The 25,161-nt window shown below is 33.8% G+C and overlaps 3 protein-coding genes across 3 annotated transcripts; 2 read left to right on the top strand and 1 right to left on the bottom strand.

Annotated features, from left to right (window-relative positions):
• Positions 1 to 810: 810 nt before the first annotated feature.
• On the top strand, positions 811 to 6,805 carry LOC148620641 (uncharacterized). The gene is made up of 4 exons (XM_088574311.1): positions 811 to 983; positions 2,024 to 2,107; positions 3,089 to 3,198; positions 6,596 to 6,805. Exons 1-4 carry the CDS (start codon positions 902 to 904, stop codon positions 6,788 to 6,790), a joined length of 471 nt encoding a protein of 156 aa, XP_088430437.1. The 5' UTR covers positions 811 to 901; the 3' UTR covers positions 6,791 to 6,805.
• A 2,058-nt stretch (positions 6,806 to 8,863) lies between these two features.
• LOC148620640 (uncharacterized) lies at positions 8,864 to 14,189 on the top strand. The gene is made up of 4 exons (XM_088574310.1): positions 8,864 to 9,112; positions 10,027 to 10,110; positions 10,860 to 10,969; positions 13,601 to 14,189. The coding sequence occupies exons 1-4, from the start codon at positions 8,986 to 8,988 to the stop codon at positions 13,793 to 13,795; spliced, it is 516 nt and encodes a 171-aa protein (XP_088430436.1). The 5' UTR covers positions 8,864 to 8,985; the 3' UTR covers positions 13,796 to 14,189.
• Positions 14,190 to 18,501: 4,312 nt separating this feature from the next.
• LOC148620639 (basigin-like) lies at positions 18,502 to 24,852 on the bottom strand. Its single transcript, XM_088574309.1, has 4 exons — positions 24,713 to 24,852; positions 20,420 to 20,722; positions 19,534 to 19,803; positions 18,502 to 18,860 (listed from the first exon to the last, which is right to left on the bottom strand). The coding sequence occupies exons 1-4, from the start codon at positions 24,789 to 24,791 to the stop codon at positions 18,739 to 18,741; spliced, it is 774 nt and encodes a 257-aa protein (XP_088430435.1). The 5' UTR covers positions 24,792 to 24,852; the 3' UTR covers positions 18,502 to 18,738.
• Positions 24,853 to 25,161: the final 309 nt, after the last annotated feature.

Below are 25,161 nucleotides of genomic sequence, written 5' to 3'. Positions count from 1 at the left end.
TTATTTGCTTTGTTTTTTTTTTTTTGTTTTTGTTTGTTTTTGTTTTATTTCTTTGTTTGGTTCAACTACATTGTATTTTATCTTGCTTCATAAATATAATAAATCTTACTTGTCATTATACTCTCTTGTAAAGAGGAAATAAAGATATATAATCTATAATATATATAATAGACCCTTTTGTTGTAAGTTGGTGAGCATGCTCAAGATACATTCCCGCGAGGTAGAGCTTGGGTATAACAAACGATTTTTCCTCGCGGAAGTGTATATTGAGTATGCCCTACGCATCGACTACCCCAACGTTAGCACAAAAGGGTCTATTACCCGAGTCTGTCTTGGATTTAGCCAACTGTTCTATTTTTTTTTCGGTTAAAAGCTCACCACAGCTTCCATATATTGTTTGTTATTATTTGTGCCGAATCGAAATAAAGTATTCGTGTTCGTATTATGGATTGTTTTAACCTGCCTTTTTATTTCCAATTTGATATTCTAGCACCGCGCCCTCCCCCTTTTTCCATAAAAATCAAATGGTTGCTCCCTTATATACTAAGTACTGACGCATTGAATATTAAAAAAACAAAAACAAACAGAAAACAAACAAGACAAATATAGATGTTAGAACCCAACAGTTGAGGAAATAATATATATATATATATATATATATAGAGAGAGAGAGAGAGAGGTGTTTAAACATTTATAGATAAAATAAAATTGTCCTAAAATAGGTTCATTCTGTAATGTACATGCATATGCATTGAAATCTTATTTCCTTTAATCTGGTATTTAAACTGTTTACGAATTTTCCCATGTTTATTTTTAACTGATAGAACGTTATCCTCGACCTTGTAATTTATGCATGGCGTTTTCTCCGCGATAAAAATTGTACATTTACCAAAACGGGAATATGGCTGAAAGCGATGAAAACAAAAAGAAAACAGTGCTCATAGCAATGGACGGAAGTCAGGAATCTGAGAAAGCTCTCGATTGTAAGTAGATTTTTCAGTATTTTTATTCAGCTGAACGTTGTCAATAACCTAATTATAGCTCGAATCTGAAGTTCAATGCACACCGTATGTTATCACACGATTGTTATCATGTCGCTGAACTTTCTTAATGATCTTTCGAGACTTGAATGAAACGGACGTTATGCATTTGCTGTTCTGAACACGGAAGTTATTAAACTAAAGCAGGATTCTTTCTATTGAAACATACCCGTATACCTTTCTAGAGCTTGTAAATTTAGCTAAGTGCATTGTCTAGATTAATTGTCTTTATACACCCCGTTTGAAGATACTTGCATTTTCCCCTAATGCATGTGAACTACACGCAGTTAATTTATACGAACTTGAAAGCCATTTTTAAGCTGAAAAAAAAACTTATAAAACCACACAATAATTTTAAGTTAGAATCTACTGACTAAATAACTACAGACTGTCACCTGGGAGCTTGTATATTATAAAACCACTAAAAACAATCTGAAGTTATCTACATGGCAGTCAGTTTTCGTACGAATGTGGATATTCCCATCCATGACACGGTGTAATACATTTACAATCGAGGTGTTAGTATTTCTGACTAGAGTTTAAATATTTTTCATATTTATAAATATCATTTGAACAAATATTCTATTCCATATTGATGTTGTGACATATGCTTTAAACATAAATGAAAAGGAACTTTTTTTAAAACCGATCTTAGGCCAACCATAGAATATGTTTTTTTTCTACTTGCATATTTTATTTTGGGAATTAATTTAATAGGCAGGGTTTTTGTTATATATAAAGAGATGAAAATGCAAATCCTAAATGTCATTGTAGGAATTCCATTATGAATTAAGCAGTCATGATAAAAAAATGAAACTCTGTCATGTCCTAACATTAGTCTAATAGTTTGTGTAGGATAACTCAGTTCTTTGTTGGATAGCTTTCCTTTACAACATCAAACCCCAAGAGAATAGATTTGTTTTATACCTTGAAGGATCAAGTATGAGAGGCTTGATTTATGAACAATTATGATTTTTTTTCAGTTTATATGACCACTATACGCCAAGACACAGATGAATTGGTTGTAGCCTATTGTGTTCATCATAGAGCTCAGCATACATACAGTTGTAGGTCTTACGTCTGTAAATTCAAAGTTATACTGTTAATAGTTATCATTATTTTTAACTGGAGTTATATGGAATTCTATAGTTTAACCCTAGGCACCAATCAACAGATACCCTGAAATGATACTAATCCTGTCTTTTCTGCCATTACATGTTAATTTTATGAACTTGAATTTTTCCTTTAAATGATTTCATCAAAATCCAATGCCTTATTTTCTAACCAAGATTGCTGGTTGAACAATGACAACTGATAAATTAAGTTTCTGAAGAGATAATGACAAGGTTGTTAAAAATGTTTGCTTATGAAGAAATTTAACCAGCCCATACAAGCTTGGACTAAGTGTGGGGATTATCACCTCTTGAAGTACTTAGATACCACTAAGTACCGATAAGCACAGTACTTTGGTTTAACAGATTCGAGTACTTTTGAAAAGCAATCATTTGCTTTTTATGAGGGAGGGGCTAGAATCAAATTTTAAATAATATCACAGGACCGGAAATCGTAGTGAACTTATACAAACAGTGAGCAAAGCTCACTTGGTGACAACCCTCACTCCTTTCACCAGAAACCGTATAGGAAACTCCATAAGTTATTTAAAGCATTCAGATGAAAAAAGTTCCAATCTTAGCAGAAAAGAAGTCCTAAACAAGTTAACTTGAAATTAGGACATCGAAAACAAAATCAGAATATGAAATGGAAGAATGTGTAAAATTTTCTTAGCCCCCATCAACAAAGTTGCAAAAGAGAAATAGATACATAATGCATAACTTTTAAACAAGAGTTTTAAAGAAGTTTTGTTAATTCTTAATGACCGCCTCGAATTATTAAAATATTTGATGTTGATATACAGAGAACAGATTGGCGTAAAAATCCACATTTGATGTTAAAAAATGTTTATATTTTTATCGTCTGCTGTGGTGTTTTCTCACAAGTTTTGTATATTAGCATCCAGTATCAATATTGTGAACCGGATTGTTTTTCAGCTGTATGGATGCCAGTAGAGCCTCACGTTATTGTTCACGCTTATCACGAGGAAAGTAAAAAAGGCGAAGAAGTTTGTAAAAAGCTCAAGGAAAAATTAGACTCTTACAAGGTATGGTTGTATGCAATTTAGATGATACAACGTGCATGTCTCCTTTCTTCAGATTCCAAACATGTTGGTGTATATGGAATCTCCGGAAAATTATGCTTCTCATGCATGGGGGTAAAAACGGTTGGAAGACGAAAAAAAAAATTGCAATAGATTCGCACTTAAATTATCATTACTGCTGTTAAAAGTTGACCAAGATCTTTCTTTTGCGCACTTTCGTTATTTACAGTCTTAAGAGAGAAAAATGTTCGGCTCTGCGCTCATGCTTTCTAGATTATTTTCGGCGCTTCCTGCCAATTAAAAGATCCAGGATACGTCCATGAGGTTACAATGTCAATGCCGCCTTGAAGTTCTTCATAGGAAGCAATTTCTTCGAGAAGTGCTGTTACATGACTCATTTACTAAACCTTCTACCACTGGTGAATATTTTTGAAATATTCCATTTAGGGTAATTTCGCCAATACATCCAATATTTGAGGCCCGACAGAATCTTGAATACTGGTTCGGTAAAATACCAGAGACATAAAATCCATGAGCCATCCAAAGGTTACAAAGAAATTTGTCACCAAGGTAGGATGACGAAGACCAAAGTAGATCATGTTGTTTATCTTCACATCTAAATTTACAAACTCCAACATGTCCTTTTATATCAGTTGATTTGACCAATAAATTGCTCTTGCAGATTTTCCCGTGTTACTCTCTGAATGAGGTTTTCTATAGGCTTTTCACCAGTTGTAAAAAGCTGTTGTTGGGATGCATCAATATCACAAGCTGTAAACGAACAATCTAAAAATGGAACATCCTCCTCATCATTTTGGTTCTCAGGGTCCAACTTTTGTGTTAGTTTATTTCTCATATAAAAAGAAAATACTTCCAAAAGCATGTCTTTATTTGTTGTTCTATTAGGATTTCCACCACCCATGGCACACTTGATGTCATTGGCCATTTTATACATATGGTCTTTTTCATCAATGGATTCACATGTAAAATTAATTTTTCCATCAATAGGTTTTGCTTTATCTTTTCTGGCAATATTTTCTTCTTGACACTTTCAAAATTATCTTTTGCGTATTTCCTTTTTTCTGGTCGTTGATTATTTTCTTTATTTATATTAATATTCTGAAGAGGTAGTGGTTCCATGATGATACATTTATTTTCATTTATGAAAAATTTCCCTCCAAATTGTGACATTTACAAATTTCCCACTAAAACATGGGGCCATCAAGGAATTTATAGTAATGCATTTTATTTATATTAATTAATGTATTTTGTCAGGATCATCATTACCGTTTGAAACATTTTATTTTTGACAGGTATATCCTCCCATCTGATTGATTGTCGCAAAGTTTTGAGGATTGGAATAATGATTAAAAATCTCTATCCTTCTATAACCTCGTTGTCAAAGGTCATACATTTTTGTTTCATTAGAGGTAATGATAGGTTTTAATTAAATTGCCTAAGAATAAAAAAAATAATCTGCCGAGAAAATAAAGTTTTACGAACAATGATAAATAAATTGATATGTGGTAATCTTTGGTCAACAAGTAATTCATAGTAAATTTTACAGACACTTTTACCCACAGAATAACCCCAAAATGCCCATAATGTTGATTCTGACCCACTTCAGTAAATGATGACACATAAACTTTGTACAAGTCAGTGAAAATGGAAAATCTGCAGAATGCACGTGTGCTTTCTTTGGCTCTTACTGAAGAACAAAGATTAGCTATACAAGCTTTTTTCAATCACAATAATTGGGATTTTAATGAAGTTAATCAGATGACAAATTGCTGAATCGAAGAACCAGCTGAAAACATCAACAGAAATGAGTCTGAAGAACAACAAGTTGACCTGCAAACTTTTGAAAGTGGGCCAAACCATCAGGAAGACATTCAGCATGAAGTAGATTGCGATATGTGTTTGGAATGTTTTTGTACTCCATGTGTAACTATAAACAGGCAAAGTTGGCTAGGTGAAAGGCAAATGGCTCACATTAGAACTAGTGCTATTAGGAAAACCAAATACAAACTATTTTGGAGAATGATGCAGAATAGGGGAGCCTGGAGTCATGAGCAGTACCTCAGAAAAAAAAGTTGTCTTCTTAATAGAGATAGAGTAGATGACTCAGTAGTGGTTGTGAGGAGAGAGGTTATGCCTATCTGTGTTTTAAATCTTGTGAGAGAACTTTATCCAAATCCTAAGTCAAAGCCATACATGGGGCACAGATGATATTGAAAATTGCTTAAGTGTTAAATATGAAACTCTGTTATTTAGATCGACTTTTCACTTGCAGTATATTAGAATAGATTGATTTTTGTGTAACAACTTATTTGCGGACATATTCTATTCTTTGGGTATGTGTTAATGGATTTTGATATCAGTATTAATTTATTGGAATAAGACGAAAATTACATGTACTGCTAACAAGGTACGTGAAGCATGCCTGTAACCACTAAATTGCATGTGCATTTGTTTACAAACAAAAACAGCTGATACCAAACTCCTCCCACTAAATTCAAAATCTGTACAAAATTGTGTCCACTTCAGAGTTTGCAAATGTAATTTCTCTAGGAATATTGATCAAATAGGAAATACGTTTTCACAATTTGTTTTTTTGTTAAGGTAGAATCATTTGAGACAAATATTGTTAATAAAATCTGCTTCTAGCTCATGATATTCTAAAATTATATTCTCTGATCTTAACCCTGCCAGTTACAATAAGATTTTTGAAAAGCAAGGGATGCAACCCTTATATACCCAGGCTGCTGCTTTAATGGTGTTGGCTGTGTAATCTAAACCGAGTCTGTTGTGACTCTTGGGTTGTTGTGATACATATACTAACTACATCTTAGCTGACGAAACAAAACTACATGTCATTTCATTTGGCAACAACTGTTATCGGATATGTGGTTTGTCCCAGTCTGTCAGTCCGCCCGTGCATGTATTTGGTCCACCGTGCTTGTATTTCGTCCGTTGATTGGTATACTCACAATTTTTTTTTCATCTTTGCACTTGGCGTTATACGTGCAGGATTTTTCTGTATTTATATGATTGAAACATTACAAAACTATCGGTGGCAACTTACAAGCTAGGTCAACCATTACCTCAAGAAAGTTGTACCGTTTGAAATTACCGCTACATTTGATATCTGCGTCACTGGAGACATTGGAAATTTTTTTTCACTTGAATGCTACAATATTTTAGTTTTTTTTAAAGAGTTGTCTGCCTTTGAAATGTCCGTTTGCAGTGAATATAATAAAGTAAATTACCAAAATGACTTGGAAAATCTTGTCTTTATTACTTGATTTGGATAGTCAAATTGATTGCATCGTTTAGAAAATTTTACTCATTGCCTGATTCTTACTTACACTGACTTCAAATTGGTTTTTTTTTGTTTAAGATTGGTGGAAAAGTAATTAAACTAGAAGGAGGCGATCCAGGTCACACTATAGTCAGCAAATCAGAAGAATTAGGTGCAAAATTGATAGTAGTTGGATCACGTGGACTGGGAACAATCCGGAGGAAAATTTTGGGGAGTGTTAGTGAATTTATTTTGCATCATGCGACCATTCCTGTGTTCGTTTGTCGACAATAAATTCTGTAACATGCATCATTTTGTTGCGTTTCTTAGGATTTGACTTGTAATATTTCTCTAAATTTAATGAGGGTTTCAAGATTATTGAGGTTATCATGATATAAAACATGTAAAACACACACACACACACACACACAAAATGAATAAAAACGAAAATTCAGCAAATTATCTTGGGGAAAGCCATACTTAATGATTAATTTACATAACGAAATCGTTTACTACTAGTAGTACTCAGATACTGAACAGGTTTTCAAAAAATTACCTACATATATCTATTTTCATACTATACAAGTGCGGATCCAAAGACAGGCGTGCGTACTCCTAAAAAATTGAAAAAAAAATTTGCATGAAATCTTGATTTTTCATGAATTCTACCTCAAAATTGTTTCTTGCCTCGCTTCGCTCGCCAATTCTTTGTGTTTCTATTAATTATAATCGGCCCCTGCTATATACCTATATCTGTACTATATACTGATATACATGTATACCTATTATAAGACATATATTCGGTTTATGATTTAAAATCCCGTCTTCCCCCTGTTTTCGTAGACAGTTTGATCTTTATTGTGGGGCCTCTTTAGCTAGGGCACTTAATTGTATTTCAAAGTTACACCCATATGGGACAAGCAAATTATACAGAAATATTAGTCATTGGTTTCAACATCGTTTTATTGTTAGAAAATAATATTTCAATTACAAAATAGCCTCTCGTACTCGTAAGGCAATTCTGATCTTTCTGAAAGGTTATAACTGTCCATGTATTTGCGATAGAAAAAGCAATCTGCAGAACAAAGATTTGAGCGGGAATAAAAAATATATTTCCGATGATAAAGGATAGTGCACATAGACAGGTAAAAAAGACATACAACAAAGAACATGCAATAACCAAAATAACACGTACATAGGTGCAAACCGGACTCCACTATGAAGTGAGAGAACTGATCAGGTGCACCGGAAACACTAAACAACCTGTTTTAGAACATGCGACAAAAGTATAACAAAATCAGGACAGTAAGTTGCGAAATTGCTCAAGTTCGTTTGGGTGCAGAGAAAACTGGTTTAGGTAACATATTTCTTTAAGTACTTGATGACGTATGAACGCTTTTTAGGCTTGATGTAAAGCAACATTAAACAGCTCATGACTAAAATTTTGAATTCGAAAACAGAATTAAAATTGTAGAGCTTTGATAGAAGTCTATTGAATACCCCACCACGAAGTGACGAGATATTATGTGATACCCTCAAACAAATTATGTGTCCATCAGTCCGTCCGTCTGTCCGTTGCCGACGATTTCCTTGTGATAACTTTAGAAGATATTGAAGGGTCTTTTTTCATATTCACGTCAAATTTTGTGTACTCATTAAGTATTATAATTTATAAACCAAGTCCGAATTTCAGTTTGACCGGATAGTGTACTCAAAAGTTGCCATCATAGTTTAAGTCGTCATCACTTCCCAAAATATTTGATGAATTGGAGTTATCTATCTTTGATTATCCCATTGTGATTATTTCTAATTAGACAATGTCAATAGATGCCGTATTTTTTATTTGTATACAGGTACTTGGGGTCGTGATTTTTGTTTTGTTTTGTTTTGTTTTGTGATTTTTTTTTTTTGTTAAAAAGAAAACAAAATACGAAATCACGTGTTATAACAGCAAATAATGCACTTATACTATCCATATGAAGTTTCTTGATATATGGTGGTCGACTGGTATATAAGACGTAGAAGATACTTATCGCGTGAAAAACAAGTGTCCAAGGACGACGCCAAGCGTCATATCCTAAAGGACCGTTCCATTTGTTATGTTTTTTATTTACTTACCTACAATTAGTTTGAAATATAGAACAGAAAATCTTAACTTTTACTTCAGTTCTGCTTTAATTTCTTATGGACATACTTGTATTTTTTTTCCGAGGGTATATTGACGACTTTCCTTGGATACCCAATTCCCTTTCCACCTTCTTGTGCTTGTGAACCTTTAATTTCCATATTAATAAAACTATTTTATTGACATGAATTTAAACAATGTGCAGTCCTGGTTTTAAATGCGCAGTTTACGCATAGAAATACAATATTGACCAATTTATTTTTAGAAGCACAGTTGTCGCATTTGTAAAAAGTAGATTTTAAAAGGAAACAATACGAAAATATCTCCCCTATGTCAACATAAGTATTTTGCGGAAGAAAAAAATATGCAAGGAGCAAATGATCAATTACCAAGTGGACAAGCTGGGATAGAAGATGAAACGGGGCTTAATTCAAAAAGAACGGTTGCAATAGCTATGGATGAAAGTGAAGATTCATACCGGGCACTTGAATGTAAGTTAATTTACAGCCTAGTCTGGGTCTTAATAACATTTCGTAAAAATGACATGATAAATAAGTGTGTAGAATGTCTGATAGTTTTTTACCTGTTCAGTTACTGCACTTCCATTTCGAACTTCGCAGTTACATGTAGCCACATTCGCGGACCAGCCGTTTGTCTTAGATGAAATTCTACATTGTCCACAAAATACAGCAACAAACAACGACAAGATGAGAAAGATTTTTTTTAGGGCAAGTAATATTTTCTTATTGAAGAGGGTGTGTCTGCTATATATAAAGTGACCAGATACTGGAATATTAAATAACTAGGAATCGATATTGTCCTCTATACTGTTCTTACGTGCCTTATTTTCTCCCTTTTTTTCTTCTTTTAAATAGCAATCCAGCTTAGAATCATGCAAAAATGAGATTTGTGGCTAAAAAACCTACATATTTTTATTTTTGATATTTTGTTTAAAGTGGTATAGTAAACTGAAAGTAACATTCTGTTTTTCATATAACGCGTGTTTTTGGGAGATAAAATTATATAGATTTCAAAATCAAGGGAAAAACACTGTGAAGGAAACTCAAATACAATAGAATCTATTGGATTTTCAATGTCGATTATCTCCTAAGAGCAGACAGATTGGAATGATTTTTACACATTTCATAATATACACCAATAAACCAACATAATTACAAAAACAAAAATATGTAGCCTTTTTGGGGTGTATCACATTTTTTCAGATTTTGCATGATCCTTACAAAGACAGATGCTTAAATAAAGAAAAGCTTATGGGCTTTCTCTGCAGCATTTAGGACTTTTGTGTAGACATTCGTTTCTTTTACAGTTCAGATTTAATCAGTATTAAATTGAGACAGCTGTTATGAAATATGATACATTTTGTAAATATTTATATTTGTTACAGTCTATGTGGGTCACATTCACCAGGAAAATGACGAAGTTGTTGCTTTGTATTGTGTACACCACAAAGCACAGCATGATTATGAATGTAAGTAGTGTTAGGCCCGGTAACATGGATTATATCAAATTGATTAAGTTTTGTATTTATTTGTTCAAATATAAATAGACAGATATTAAAATGAGGATGAGAAAAATTATAAAGATTTGGAGAAAAGCCAGTTTGAGTTTTATAAATTCATGTCAGGGTCTACGAAAAGTCTATCGATAGACCATTGTGTAAATATATGTTCAAAGCAACAGTTCATACATCAACTATATGTAATATAAAATATGATACTAGTATGATATTAACTGAATTGAAAAAAAGAAGAATTAATGTACCACTTCATTTCTGGCTCGTGTCAAGTCGGAGTGTGGGGTAATTTGAAAAGCCTTGCCTGCATGAAAAACTCACATTGAATCACGGTGTCCGTCCGTCCGTCATGGATGGATGGATTGGTTTCAAATTTGGTATGTTGTTTTGTATAGATAGGGCATACGTTGTAGGTTATTGTGGGTTCTGTCCGATATCAACTTCGATAGATTTAGATTAGCAAATAAGATTTCCTTTAGCGTTCATGAGTGTGAAAGCATTTTTCAAAAGGAAAAAAACTGTGGATTTTGAAAAGGTCATTTGAACATATAAAGTGTATATAGAAAGTCATACTGTTAGACACATGCAGCAAGGGCGCATTCATAGGAGGGAGAACCAACCCCTGCGCAATGACTGAATGGAACGTAGGAGGTATAATTTTGATAAGATTAATTTAATATTCATTATCTCTCAATATCTAACAGCTATCTGGTTGCCAGTTGATCCTAAAATAGTAGTTCACAAGTACCACGAAGAGACAGAGAAGGGGAAAAAGCTATGTAAAAGACTCCAGGAGAAACTCGACCATTATCAGGTTAGCATCATTTGGGACGAGGGGAGACTCCGGGGAAAACTCTTTAACTTTTACTAGTTAAAAGAGCGTCTCGGTAAACGTTTTGGATGAAAAAAATTACAATTTCTCCAGATGGAATTAACCAGATAAAATAATTCATTGTTAGGTCCTTGTCTAAAGCTGGTACAGCACTATATGCTATACTTCAATTTAACTACTATAATTTGGCTTTCCTTAATTGTTTTCCACATTTAATTCATTTATAGCTTTTGATAAAAACGCCCCGTTCTCGTTTTCATTCAAGATTCCTAATCATTTGGTTATGTGTGTCTTTGATAAGGATACAATCATCCACTGAGTGATTCAGCTTTAGAATCTTGAACTTTGTTAGTTTAATGCCTTGTTAGTTTTTTCGGTCATCCGAAATTTTCAATGTAAATTTTACCATCATTTGGTGATGTTGGACATATTTAGACGTTTATATTTACAAACATTACATATGGTGTAACAGACTTCTCATATAACAATCTAACTATTTAAATAAGGGTCTGAAAAATCCCCCACGATGTTTAAACCGTCAAACTTACGGAGCAAATTTTGTTCGTTCCCTCCGCGGGACTCAAAGTCGTACCGCTGTGACATCTATGGTCCTGCCTTATTTAAATTGTTCATTGATGACATTCCAGGCATGTTTTCAAACTTAAGAAATCCCATCAAATTGGAAAACGAAAATGTTCCATGCTTACTCTATGCAGATGATCTTGTATCACTATCTAAAACAAAGGAGGGTCTTCAGCAACAGTTTGATATTTTTTGCATGACTATTGTAATGATTGGTGCATGGAAATAAACTCAAAGACAACCAAAGTTCTAATCTTTAACAAGACAGGAAGACTTTTGACACAATCATTTTATTCAGGTACAAATGCCTTAGAATGTGTCAAACAATACAGATATTCGGGAATATGTATCCAAAATACTGGAAACCAATGAAGTTAAAAAAGCAGTATTTTTTCTTCAGAAAGGGCTTAAAGCCAGTTTAAAACTAAATAGAGACATGAGATCAACTAAACCCCCACCCCATATTCGAGCACTCTTACATTTATTTGATCACTGAATCAAACCAATTATTCTATATGGATGTGAAAATTGGGTAACAAGAGGAAATCACTTTCTCTCTTTGAAATATTCCAAGATTGGAAATTTGAAATGTTGAATTTAAAAATCTGCAAATACATGCTTGGAGTGTTAAAATGATGCACTAATATAGCAGTTATAACTGAGCTTGGAAGATAACCCTTTTCTATAGATTTATTAAAACATATATTTATGTATTGACACAGACTAGAGAATTCACCATCTGACTTACTTAACAGAGCATATAATGATTATAAATCAAGAGAACATGAGATAGGTATGACAAAGAACTCCTGGTATTTAAATTTTATTTTCTTTTGTGAAAAAATAAATATTCACATTTCTAAACATTAAGTACTAATGAATTTGAAAGCCATTTGTAAAAAAAAAAAACATCTGAAGAATAAGTTTTTGGAACACGGGAATGATATTAGAAGAAAATACTCTGAAGAAACAAAAGTTTTGAATTAGAAAAATATTTAGAAACCCCATGCTCTGAAAAAGTCAGAATTCTCTCTAAATTCTGGTTAAGTAATCATAGTCTCAGAATAGAATCAGAGTGATATAAACGTAAAACTGATGGCTATGGAAAAAGATTATATAGCCCAGATGTGAGAAACTCCGTCAAAACTGTTTTACACATAAGATAGAGAATGAAGTTAATTTTTTCTAGAATGCCTCTTTTTGATGACTGAAAGGAAAATATTTCTAGAACAGATTAAACAGTATTCTGATCTATCAAATTTATGTGCATGAGAACCCTATTTATAAAATCACTGGCTGGATACATATCTGAATGCCTTATAATCAGAGGTAAAACCCCTAAATGATAGACGAGTTGTATATCTTTTATCGATAACCTGCTCTCTTCTTTACCATATACAGATGTATTGTATGATAACAGTTTCTTCCTTTTTTTTCAAACACTAAAACACATTAAATTATTAACAATTATGTACCAATCAGTATGCTAGTGAGAGTGTGTGAGAGTTAGTGTGTGGATTTTGTATATGTCTTATTCATGCTTTAACTGTTAATTTTGTATGACCTCAATGGGCTCATTGATTAGGAGATAGAACTATTTGCTTTATGGCAACACCATCTGCACCAAGTCCAGCGCCCTGGTCACCTCAGCAGAGACAGCTAGGCTATAACGACAAAAAAATTGGTTCGTAAATTTGACAGTTCTAACATCGTTGGGAATTTTGTGAGACAGCATTCAAATTATTAAACTTTCCCGTTATCAACGTCTCAAGAAATGACGAACAAACTTTACAAGTATGAAGTTACCCCTGTCTGTAAAAAGTCCTGATCACAAAGTACATATATTGAAAGAAGTCTGGTCCAATGATAAAATAGGGGACCTAACAAGCCAAATGTGTTAAAACAATTAAAATATAACAATGAGCAATAAATAGTTACTACTGACATGCTAGTTACACACCTCAATAAATGAAAAAAATATTGCATATCAATCACACGGTTTAATATAATTAATGTTAATTTTACTTGTAGATTGGTGGAAAGGTTGTACAAATAGAGGGTGGAGACCCAGGCCATGTTATTGTCAAGAAGATACACGACATGCATGCAGATGTAATTGTGGTTGGATGTCGTGGACATGGCACCATTAGACGTAAACTCCTCGGAAGTGTCAGCGAATATATATTACATCATGCAGATATCCCTGTTATTGTCTGTCGTCGTTGAGTCATCACATTTTCCACAGTAAATGACGTGTTTTTGACGACATCGAACAGGGCGAGATATTGTGCTACAGCTTAATGAGAAAATATACGTACCGGATGTAGAATAAGTGGATGTAGTCTGTTCGTACTGGATTAAATTGGATGTGCCCTCACGATTTTTTGTGGACATGGGATCATATATATTCACATTTTTTTCTCACAGTACATTTTTTCTAAAAAGTGTTATAGTTTCGGTTTTAAAATTTTCTGGGAATAAAGTGTATGTTTTTTTTCATTTCACCATGGAAGTATTGAAGAATTCTGTGTGTTGTAGCGGACGATTGACAATACTTCCATGTTTTACAACAACAAAAATTGTTCTGAAACCTAAAAATCGATAAAGATACAAAATCGAATACTGTTTCTGATTTTTTTCTGGTCTACTTCTATCTCATTCTAGCCCAATAATTTTTTATATTGTCGGATCTGGATGTCTTTCGGCTTTAGGAAGCATATATATGGAGTCTTACGTAAATGAAAATTTCCAGTGAAACCACTTTTTATGAAACGTGCTCATGAAGTTGTTAAAGCAAAATTGAGTAAGAGAAATATAGATTCTCCTTCAGTCTCGAGAGGATTACTCTACTCGAGATAGTTAAATTTTATATTTCAACCCGCCAGCTTTTGTAAGTCGGTTAAATCGATAAAGTTTAACTATCGAGAGTGGAGAAATCTTGTAATCCCCGAGAGTATTGTAGGGGAATCTGTTTCTTCCATGAAATATATAGAAAACTCGGAAATGTAAAATGGCGGGAAAACTCTCGCAGAAATTTAATCACCGCCCGGTGGTTAAAAAGTCACGTTCATTTTTGTCAATGACGCCACGACAGTGGCTGAAATTGACCTAGGCATCACGCGAAATCTTGCGTCGTTAAGCCGGATATCCTCGATCAAGTTTCTAGGCACAGACCATAGTCAATTGAATGGAGTGAAACGTGAAATGGAAAGGATTAAAAATAACCATAAAACACAAAGTTTATCAAAACCAGCATGCAAGAGAAATTTCGCATCTTTCATTTTATTAAAAAGTCCGTATGATAAGTTTGCACTATTTTACGACTTGTTTCATTGGACTGTTTGATCACTTGATGACAGTCGAACAGTCGCCAACCATCCCATGCGTATTAATTTCTTACGTGACCTTAGGAGAAAAGTAATCTCACTGGTTCCCAGCAGGTCAATATCATGAGTGACTCTAGGATCGCTAAATATATATGTTTGTGAGAAACCTGTGGAACATAAATATTACCGGGTTGCCAGGTTAAGGAGAAAAGTTGCTGAAGCTGAAGGCATGCCATTCGGGAAATAGTTGTACTACTTTTTTTAAAGGTGGGTAACTTCACAAAAGCATCCCCTAATGCACGCACCATTCTTTCTCCATAAATCCTGCATTAGATGCTTCACCAGATGAGCATCATGTCAAGTTCTGATTAAACAGCCTTAAACAAAGTTTCTTTTGCAGAAACGTAACATTATTTCTTCGAAAATGTAATGCTAACTTGTGGGAAGACGATGCAGAATATATGAATATAACAGGTTTTGTTTTATAATATACCATTTAAATAATGGTTTACTTCTGTAAAAAATATCTACTGCACTAGATAGTACTGTTACATGTATTGGATACTTTTGAACAAAATGTCAGTCATTCTATATTTTAAATCAGATTTAATTTATAAAATATTATATTGTAATCGTGGGAAACTTTTTAAATCATCAATGTACAATATTTGTAGTCTTCTTTGCACCGAGTTACGTTATGATAAATAGATAAGAAACTATAATTAGCTCTTTTCTGACGCTTTGTCCTTTTTATGCTATCTACAGCATGATTATAGTCATGTTACTGACTTAAGATGATTTGAAGAACATCAAAAGTATAGATATTGTATGTCACGTACATATGTACCAACGAACTCTTTTTTACATATTGTTACTTGTAAGCGGTATCATTGTACATGTAATAAGCTCAGTTTCAATAATTATATTCCTATTGTTATTTTTTATCTTAACATATAAACACATAAGAATTAACAACACCCATTGAAAATGTGCAACATGTTAGTTCTTGTGTCGCAGGTCAAAATACAAGGGCCGGGACATCGGCAAAATATTTGTATTATGGCTGCATAAAAAGTCGTCCTGGTAATTTAACTTTATTCGTCTGAAAATAAACATATACATGTTTGCCAAATACAGCGTAACCTGAAAATAATGCACAAGATCTACACATTCCATAAATGTGTATTTACGGAGTATCGATGCACAAAAACTATCATTTGCCGATATTGAATGATAAACTAACATGAAATGAATGAACTATACAAATTTTAACTTTGCATAAATTTGTGAAAATGAATTACGGAAATTGAAATGAAATATTATTAAACTAAAGAATAATGATTATTGTCAAATTGAAACTATATGAATTCCAAATAGCTAAAACGTTTATCCAATTTACTTACTATCAATCTTATTAAACTTTATCTCATTGAATAATAAAGTTTCCAAATAAAATATTTTAGAAATGAAATAAATTTCTTAATCAATAAATATTCGTACCTGAACGGCGACTTGCGTCCTCCGTCGACTATTGTGGAGTGAGCAAATTTTCAATTGTTATTGATTTTATAATATTTTGTTAGTAAGACATGCAGTGCCCGTGGCGCGGGAATGTCGATACTGTATAAAGTCAAAATATAGTTCATGTCGTATTGATTAAATGTACGTCATGATGATTATGAATGAATGACGAATGATATGATGAGTGATTGATAACATATAAACAAAACATCCCCCTTCTAGATTATAAACAACTAATAATCTATCAAATTCAAGTACGGATCATATATGCATACGATCTACATAATAACTATATCAAATACATCCCCCCTTTACAATCTATACGGTGACACTTGTTTTAGTTAGTTGGTAAAGATTTTATTCACCAAAAGTCTTCAGCTCATTTTCATTTGGAATATTTCACACGAATGCAGTTAATTAGAATGGGACTTGCTAATTCTCTGATTTAGCCATCGAGTATATGGAATCCAAAAGTACTGAAAGATACAAGCTGTTTGAATACCCTTTTTGGGTCTCTCAGGACTGTCCCTTATTGGGATTCTGTTAGTAACTGTATTTAGTATTGTAGTGGTGGCAAATCCAGCCGTTGGGTAATCGGATAGAACTCAGAATATGTCTATACTACTGGTTGAGCTTCTATGTTGATGCTCTGGCCTGACTGTACGGCCATTTCATTTATTTTGATGGTAATTAAGCAGCAAAAAGGGAAATTGACATGCTTTGACTGGATTCAATAGTTGTTAAGCTACAAAAGCCTTCAATGCACTTATATGACTTTGGGATAACCCTAATTTTAAAGTCTTTTAGAGACATACTTGTAATAACATGGGAGATTGATTTAACATGTATATTTTTAAATGTGTATCATCAAATCTATGTGTCTGAAAAGTTGAAAAGTTGTGGGTAATTTTTCTCCCATTTGTTTTGTCTAGGTGTCATGACTGCTCGGTTTATAACCTTCTTTTGAAAAAGCTTTGTGTCTCACAGAATAAAAATTCAGCAAGGAATCTGTGAGCGATGGTTCACTAGTGATACACCCGCTTTCAACCATGTTATAAGGAAAATAAACAAAGTCTTCGGTACACAGGAACTTTTTGTCAAATTTTCCCAAAAATGGATCCCAGTATAAAGCATAACTAGAGAATAAATGTGTTACAATTTCAAACCACTGTGATGAATAGTTGTCGAGAAAAGCGCGACAAAAATGTCAATTTTCAGAATATAAAGTCAAAAATAAATTCCTCGATTAACAGGAAGTTATTGTCAATTTTTCGGATATTTATATCGTACTATTTGGCATACCTAAGTACCAATACAATGTGCTTAAACCTCAAGCTACTGCGATGAGTAGTTGCTGAGAAAGTTTGACGAAAAAATTTCAACTTGCAAAATATAATATTAAAATAAGCGAAGTCCACGGTAGACAGGAATTTCTGAAAATAGATCTCACCATATGGCATAACTACAGAAAGAATATATTAAAATCCCAAGCCGCTGTGATGAGTAGATACTTTAAAAAATGCTACGAAATTTTCAACTTTCAAAATATAGTCAAGAATAAACAAGAAACACAGACAAGAGTAAAACTGTATACCCCCTCTGATTCGAAACAGAGGCTTAAAAATTACCTTCCCTGTCTAAATATTATACAATCCATTTTTTTTATGATTTGAAATGTGAACAGAGCAAACTATGAAGGCCTCCACTGACTCAGTACTTCAGTACTCTGATTAATCACCGGCTTTGAATGGGAGAAACGTATTTCTCTGGCTGAATTTAGTAACTAAGATGTGACCCAATATATACAAGCTGTGCTTATCTTATGCAAGGCTGAAATCGGTCCACACTAGAGGAGACAATTTTACCAAGTATCTTCACTGTCATATTTCTTCCAAAAATGTACTGTCATACAGTTCAGTGGTTGTAAAACAAGCTGGATGAAACAATTTGATTTCTATAAGAGAAGGGTAAGGATCAAGTTTAGTTATTATTTTGTATTTCGTAGTTGTGCAAATGATTCTGATTTTGGGCCTTTTAATTTTTCACAAATAAATCTTTCCATAATCACCGGCTTTGAATGTTGAATTCTGGATTTATAACCATAATTTTTATTCTGATTTTAAAGAATTTCAAATTTTATCCTACACACAACTTCACTCATTCCCATGAAAGAATAAGAATGAATAAAGTTTTAATATATTTAAAACTTTACGATACAGTCGTCGGATTTCTTCCTTGAAATATCATTGTCCGTTCCTCTAGTAACAATTGTAAGCACTATATTTGCGTATGCAATGTACGTGTCCATAAAAATAACGTCAGTTATGACGCTTTCGTTTGCGGATTTGTCTTCTTTTTAGCGCGCCCACAGACGTATATAATTCCAGCTAATATTGATATCTCTATAACTATACCAAGAAATGGCCAGAGAGGTGCAAGTTTATCTGAAAATAAGAAAACAATACAGTTAATGGTTTACGTCTTAGTTACGACACCCGTACATCCGTCTGAGTACATACAAGTATGTGGACGTTTAGTCAAAGACAACTCGTACTACAAGAAATTTCACGGCAAGCATCTTTTAGAAAACCATTAGCAAATACATAAACAGTAAAAACTTTTATTCCGTGTCCATAAGCGAATCCAGGGAAGGCCATGGACTCGAGACACCTCCCCCATTATGCTCGATAATGGTTGATTATACAGATTAAAATCACTGTCCAGAACAGTTCCTCCCTTTCCGAAGTTCCTGGGTTCGACACTTATGTTTTTTTACTTATTTCGAGACATAAGTAAGCCAGAACGAATAGAAACTAACTAAACCAATAGTCAGACAAAACATGTTACATATTTTTTTTACCTTAAAGACACATTTCTATGGAAACGCAAGTCACCTGATCGCAATTCTGTTCCCCGATTGGCCAAATACTGATAACTTAGTGGCGTTCGAAAAAAAAAAACTGTATCGAAAATTGAAATTACGTTCTGAATTAAATGTAGAAAATTATAGGTAAAAAGTACAAGGTTACTGTGTTGGTTTTTTTTAGGACAGTACTTGTTTTTTACTCCAAATACGGTAGTTCTGTCCTAATGCCTTCAAAAAAAAGAAAGTCTTACCAATAACACGCAAACGCGTCGTGTATGATTTTGTAGCTACAGTCATTGTTGCAACACATACATACACTCCGTGATCTTCCTTTTTCACTTGTGAAAATACTAATCTACTATTTCGTTTGGTTTCAAAATCTTCAAATGCTACTCTGTCGTTATCCAAAAGAATTCCATCTTTATACCATGTGACGTTTGCATGAAGGGCTGTTGGAACTGGACATGGTAGAACAACCCTTTCATCTTCATAGTGACGATAAGACTGCTCAAATTTCTGGTCTATTTCAAAAATAAATGATATTTGTGGAATGCATTGACTATTTAGATTAATCGACTTATGTCACTCAAATTGTTTACTTGTAGTTTTAGTAACAAAAAGTGTGGGAAGTAGTTGCAAATATTTTTCTTGAATTTCAATGTGAGCATCACCCGTAGCAAGTTGATTACAATTAACAACATTAAAATAACATGCGTCCAATATTTTCATTCATTCATTAGAAATTTGCTCTGTTTGTAGTCGCAAACATTCGATAGAACCACGGGAAAATAATCTTAAGTTAATAAAAAATGTAGTTACATTTATGACACAATACGAATTAACACTGCAAACATTTTATTCGTCTCCAAAAGTTTTTTTTTTTTGCTCTGCAAGACATATTTTGTTTCGAAATTATGGTTTCATATTTCACCAATCTCTCAAGCAAAGGTACCTTCGCTACATCAAACTTTCACAATATTGTCATTTTCAGTATTAAACTCTCCCCATTATGTAAACTTATTTTTAATCAGCTTTGCTCCAAAGAAACGGAGATTAACCTAGCGGAGTAATTAGTATACAATTGAACAAAGAAATGGATATTAGGTCTGCGGAGGAGTTCACTGCTAACTTCCTTACCTTGTTTAATAACACGGATGGTGATATTTGCTGATTTTCCGTCGACAAAGCATGAAAATAGCCCACCATCATTGATAGTAAAATCTGTCTTCATAATTCTATACATAGTAACATTTCTTCCATTGTCAACGGCTTGGCTTGAGGTATCGGATGCGAAGCCGGTTATAATTCGTTCATTCCTCATGAAGGTAAACTGTGGAGTGATTGAGCTATTGTGTGTGTACTCACAGGTAAGGGAAAACGAACTGTCGTCGACAGTGAGTCTTGACCCTGTCCAATCATCTTCGACTATGCGTACCGTTCCTGAAAATATTCGATAGGGTATTAAGAAAATAATTTAATATGCTTAATCGGTTGTGAAAATAGTGCAGTTACCTTCTTGTTTTATATTGAATGCAATGTTTTTGTTGATTGTAAACATGCAACAGTATTACTATATGATACTACGAATGTCAGGATTGTGTACTAGGTTTTATGTTAGTTCTTTTATTAAGTTTATACCATATCTTCTATTCGGTTCCAATTTAAGTTGGTCATCTAAACTGTTACTCCAGAAAATAGTATGATTTTTTAAAGAATATATTCGTTATGTCTTCTCCAGCAATGCTAGAGATTGTTCGGCAAGCTATTTTCTGACTTCATGCATGGAGGAATTCAATTCCATAAAATCCCAACCTCTGTTACCATGTAGGAGTACTCTAGCAGTACTAGAGGTTGTCTGACAAGATACTTTCTGACTTGGTGCCATCCTAACCTTTAGCATCAGACATGTTGAAAGACACTGCAAATGTGAATCAGCTAAACATGTGTTTTAAAATATTTTTATTCTTTTATTTTCATAAAATAGGTTTAACCTTCCGGTTATCAACTGATAAAAATCCTTATTTTTTTTGTTAAATACCTAGAAACATTATTAATGAAGACATTTTTCAAAATGACCAGCCATTTTGAATTTGATCACTAATTTTACGGAATACAATATATTTTTGACAAAACGAACTTACAGTTGGAAAGGCAATTCGTTGGTTAATTTGATATTTTCGTTCCGCAAGTTAAAATCCGTAATTTTACCAACCGGATGTACCATTTCAACATGCTGAAAACCAAATGTGAGGTTCATTTCAACTGCTATAACAAAAGATTTCCAGGATTGCCGGATTTTCTCATTTATTAGGTAGGTCATTTGTTTTTCTGTAGTTAAGTATCATTCTCCCGCGTTATGGTAAAGAAACTGTATAAAATATTTTAAATAGTAAATAGTTTGCTATAGTTCTGCTAATTTCAAAGGACGTCGGAACGAGTGGTTTGCAATATGGCGCTTGGAAGTTATAGGTGGGGGTATGAAGGAACGGAATTCTAACCACTTACATTGTAGGAGTACATGTAGGAGGAAGTTATGCCAAATGCCATTTTTTTCTACAAGACAGTTTTTGGAGATCAACTCAAATATCGAGTCTTGGCATTGTCATAGTTAATGACCATGTTTATGACTGTAATATATCTATACTCAGAGATGTCGAGTGCCTTAAAATGATCAACAAATCAGTTATAGACGGACTGCATAGTAATGCGAGTTCCGTGTTCATTTACTAATTTTGATAGCTTTGAAGCAAATAAGCGTTTTAAGTATGTTATGTTGAAACACAAGTATTTATGGTTTACTGGAAACCCTAACAGACAATGTAGGAAATGAATTGTATCTAAATAAGGTGGCCCGCGTTTTCAGATTTGTGCCACCTATTTTATACCAGACATTAATCAAAACATTTTAATTTTGATAGTCAGTATTCCTAGAATTATTTTGGAAGACCAGGTGATCTTTGAATTTTAATTTGCGCGATATAGGCTATCCCAATTTGAGTATTCCCAGGGTTGATGCGTTGTTGCTGTATAATTGGTATAGGTTGTTGTAAGAGTTCATTGTACACGACAAAACTGAGATGGAGGTATTCAGTGTGTAAATAGAATAATCCTGCTGTACAATATCGGATGGAGAGTCCCAATGCCAGTTAACGATAAATAAACACGCCTTTAACATTTGCAATTTGCTTTTGTAACTTCGAATCTCTGAGTAAAATCCTTTCTAGAGACATCAAGTACCGTGAACCACGCTCCATAAATTGGAATTATAACTTTAAAGTTCTTATGGATACCGTGGAGGACTACGCAAAAAAATGAATAAATCGAGAACAAGAAGACATTAATTCTCTGTCAGAGTGGTTAAAGGCCGTGAGGTCTTTAATATTGAAACAAATGAAAGTTTTAAGTAGGTCAATGAGTGCCAATTCTACACCAGTTGTCAAAGACCCGATGTAGCAAAAACATTGTCTACTATACATGACAAATATGTTGTTGTACCAGCAGACAAAGCGTAAAACAACATTGTTTTTGTCTGCAAAACTTACATCCAATGTTTATTATCAGAGGTAGACATAGAAAATAATAGAAGTGATAAGACCTATACTGCTACCATACTCTCCAAAGAAGAGATTGTGGTAAACCATAAATCTGTGCGATCCTCTTTTGGTCTCTCTACCAGGGACGATGATTGTGATTTACCGTCTATGTACTGGATTCCTAAACTCCACAAGAATCCATACAAACAACGTTACATAGCTGGATCTGCAAAATGTACCCCTTTCAAAACTTTAAACTTCTATACACTCACAGCTGTCAAAGAGGGTCTGCAGTCCTACCACAACACTTGTTACACCCGTAGTGGTATTAATTCAATGTGGATCCTGAAAAATCCGAAAGATCTTTTGGAGACAATCAGTTCAAGACTATTATCAGAATATAATAGCATTAAAACCTATGTTTCAGCACTGTATACATCCATTCCACATATTCGTTGTTTTTCCAAAAAAGATTGTACACCTAGATACAAATATATAGTTCTTGGTAGAGATTCCTCATACTTTGTAAGAAATAATTCCAAATCATCTTCCAAATATACAGAGGAAGATGTTTACAAAATGCTGGAATTTTTAACCGACAACATATTTGTCCAGTGCGGTGGATGCGTTTTTCAATAGAAGGTCGGCATTCCAATGGGAACAAATTGTGCTCCTCTACTTGCTGACCTATTCCGTCACTCTTATGAAACTGACTTTAGCTGATCTGATCCGAAAGAAAGAATATTGTTTAGCTAGATCCCTTAATATCAGTTTCCGCTATATAGATGACGTATCATCTTTAAACAATCCTAATTTCGGGGATTTGATACATTGCATCTACCCCAAAGAACTTGAGGAAAAGGATACTACAGACACTGTGAAGTCAGCCTCATATCTCGACCTACAGAATTGTCAACTTTCCTTTCATCTGTGGCAACATCCCTTCAGCACTTGCGGACGGAGTGTTCATATCACAACTCATACGTTATGCCAGAGCTTGCCGAAACTACGCAGACTTTTTGTATCGCGCTGGAATTCTAACAAACAGGCTTCTGGAACAGGGTTATGTTGCTACAAGATTGAAGTCATCACTACAGAAGTTTTATGGTCGTCATCATGAACTCGTGGATCGTTATGGTGTATCCATCTGCACCATGAAAACTGATTTATTCAACAGGTCATAGTTTTCCTTTCCTCTTTCGTCTACCCCGGACTTGACTTTTTATGAGCAACTCGGCGGGTGTTTCTAGAAAGTCAGAGGACGCTTACCTTACCGGTGGTCCATGCTCCCAGTTTTTAGTTGAGTCCGAGTTGCTCATTTATGCTTTTGTTACTTTGTATGTATGATTTTTAGTTATAATACTTTATGTTCTTTGATGTGTATGTCTGTTTTCCATGTCTGGTCTTTGTCCCTGGATTACATTCTTTTGATTACCGCTATAACCTTGGTTCCCTTGATTACTCTATGATTACCGCTATAACCTTGGTTCCCTTGATTACTCTATGATTACCGCTATAACCTTGATTCCCTTGATTACTCTATGATTACCGCTATAACCTTGATTCCCTTGATTACTCTATGATTACCGCTATAACCTTGGTTCTATTGATTATGTTTAATATGTGTTGTTTTGTTTTATTTTATGTTCTTTGTTGTGTGTGTCTGTTATCCATGTCTGGTCTTTGTCTCATGATTACATTCTTTTGATTTCTGCCAGAATTTTAGTGTCATTGATTACTCTTTAAAGCGTAACTGTGTCTACTGCAAAACCTTGCCTTGGCCTAGACGAAGGTTACAGAAGCCTTCATGAGCAAACGTGATCAAGGCAAAAATTACGAGAACTTACCTGAGCAAGCGGTGTTCAAGACCAATGTTAAAAAAATTACGAGAACTTACCTGAGCAAATGCTGATCAAGGCAAAGGTTACAAGTAGATGAAGAATATTGATTGTATAATATGATGTAGGTGAATGCATTATTCAGCCGTACATACATGTACGATATACTAAACGATCTTTAGCACTTATAAATATACATTTTAATACGTGGAGAGAATAAGATTATAAACCGGATATGATAATACAACAATATCCATTAATATAGTACTTAAGTGCGTGTAATAATTAAGATCAAAGTGAAAAATTACATTAGTACTTTACCACCTCCTTCAAATAGAATTTATAACGAAAGGAAAACATCAGATGGTATAATATTTCAAGTGATTATTTGATTATCTGTGAAAATTTGATTACTATGACAAAATTTAACGATTGTGTAACTAACTTGTCAACATAAGTTGATAACGTGATTACTGGGATCCGTGATTGAGACACAGGCACTTGTTTC

This window comes from Perna viridis, chromosome 3 (assembly GCF_037379345.1).
Source record: "Perna viridis isolate PV_CMFRI_1.1 ecotype Kerala chromosome 3, ASM3737934v1, whole genome shotgun sequence".
NCBI classification, from domain to species: domain Eukaryota; kingdom Metazoa; phylum Mollusca; class Bivalvia; order Mytilida; family Mytilidae; genus Perna; species Perna viridis.
Note: the sequence above shows the minus strand (reverse complement) of the source record. Positions and strands in the feature narration are given on the sequence as shown.

Coding starts and splice junctions, on each gene's coding strand:
- LOC148620641 (XM_088574311.1), top strand. CDS start 902: ATGGCTGAAAGCGATGAAAACAAAAAGAAAACAGTGCTCATAGCAATG. Junction 984..2,023: donor ATCTGAGAAAGCTCTCGATT/GTAAGTAGATTT, acceptor ATTTTTTTTCAG/TTTATATGACCACTATACGC. Junction 2,108..3,088: donor AGCTCAGCATACATACAGTT/GTAGGTCTTACG, acceptor ATTGTTTTTCAG/CTGTATGGATGCCAGTAGAG.
- LOC148620640 (XM_088574310.1), top strand. CDS start 8,986: ATGCAAGGAGCAAATGATCAATTACCAAGTGGACAAGCTGGGATAGAA. Junction 10,111..10,859: donor AGCACAGCATGATTATGAAT/GTAAGTAGTGTT, acceptor AATATCTAACAG/CTATCTGGTTGCCAGTTGAT. Junction 10,970..13,600: donor AGAAACTCGACCATTATCAG/GTTAGCATCATT, acceptor TTTTACTTGTAG/ATTGGTGGAAAGGTTGTACA.
- LOC148620639 (XM_088574309.1), bottom strand. CDS start 24,791: ATGCATTCACCTACATCATATTATACAATCAATATTCTTCATCTACTT. Junction 20,723..24,712: donor CTTGATCAGCATTTGCTCAG/GTAAGTTCTCGT, acceptor GAATATTTTCAG/GAACGGTACGCATAGTCGAA. Junction 19,804..20,419: donor CATCCGTGTTATTAAACAAG/GTAAGGAAGTTA, acceptor TTTTTGAAATAG/ACCAGAAATTTGAGCAGTCT.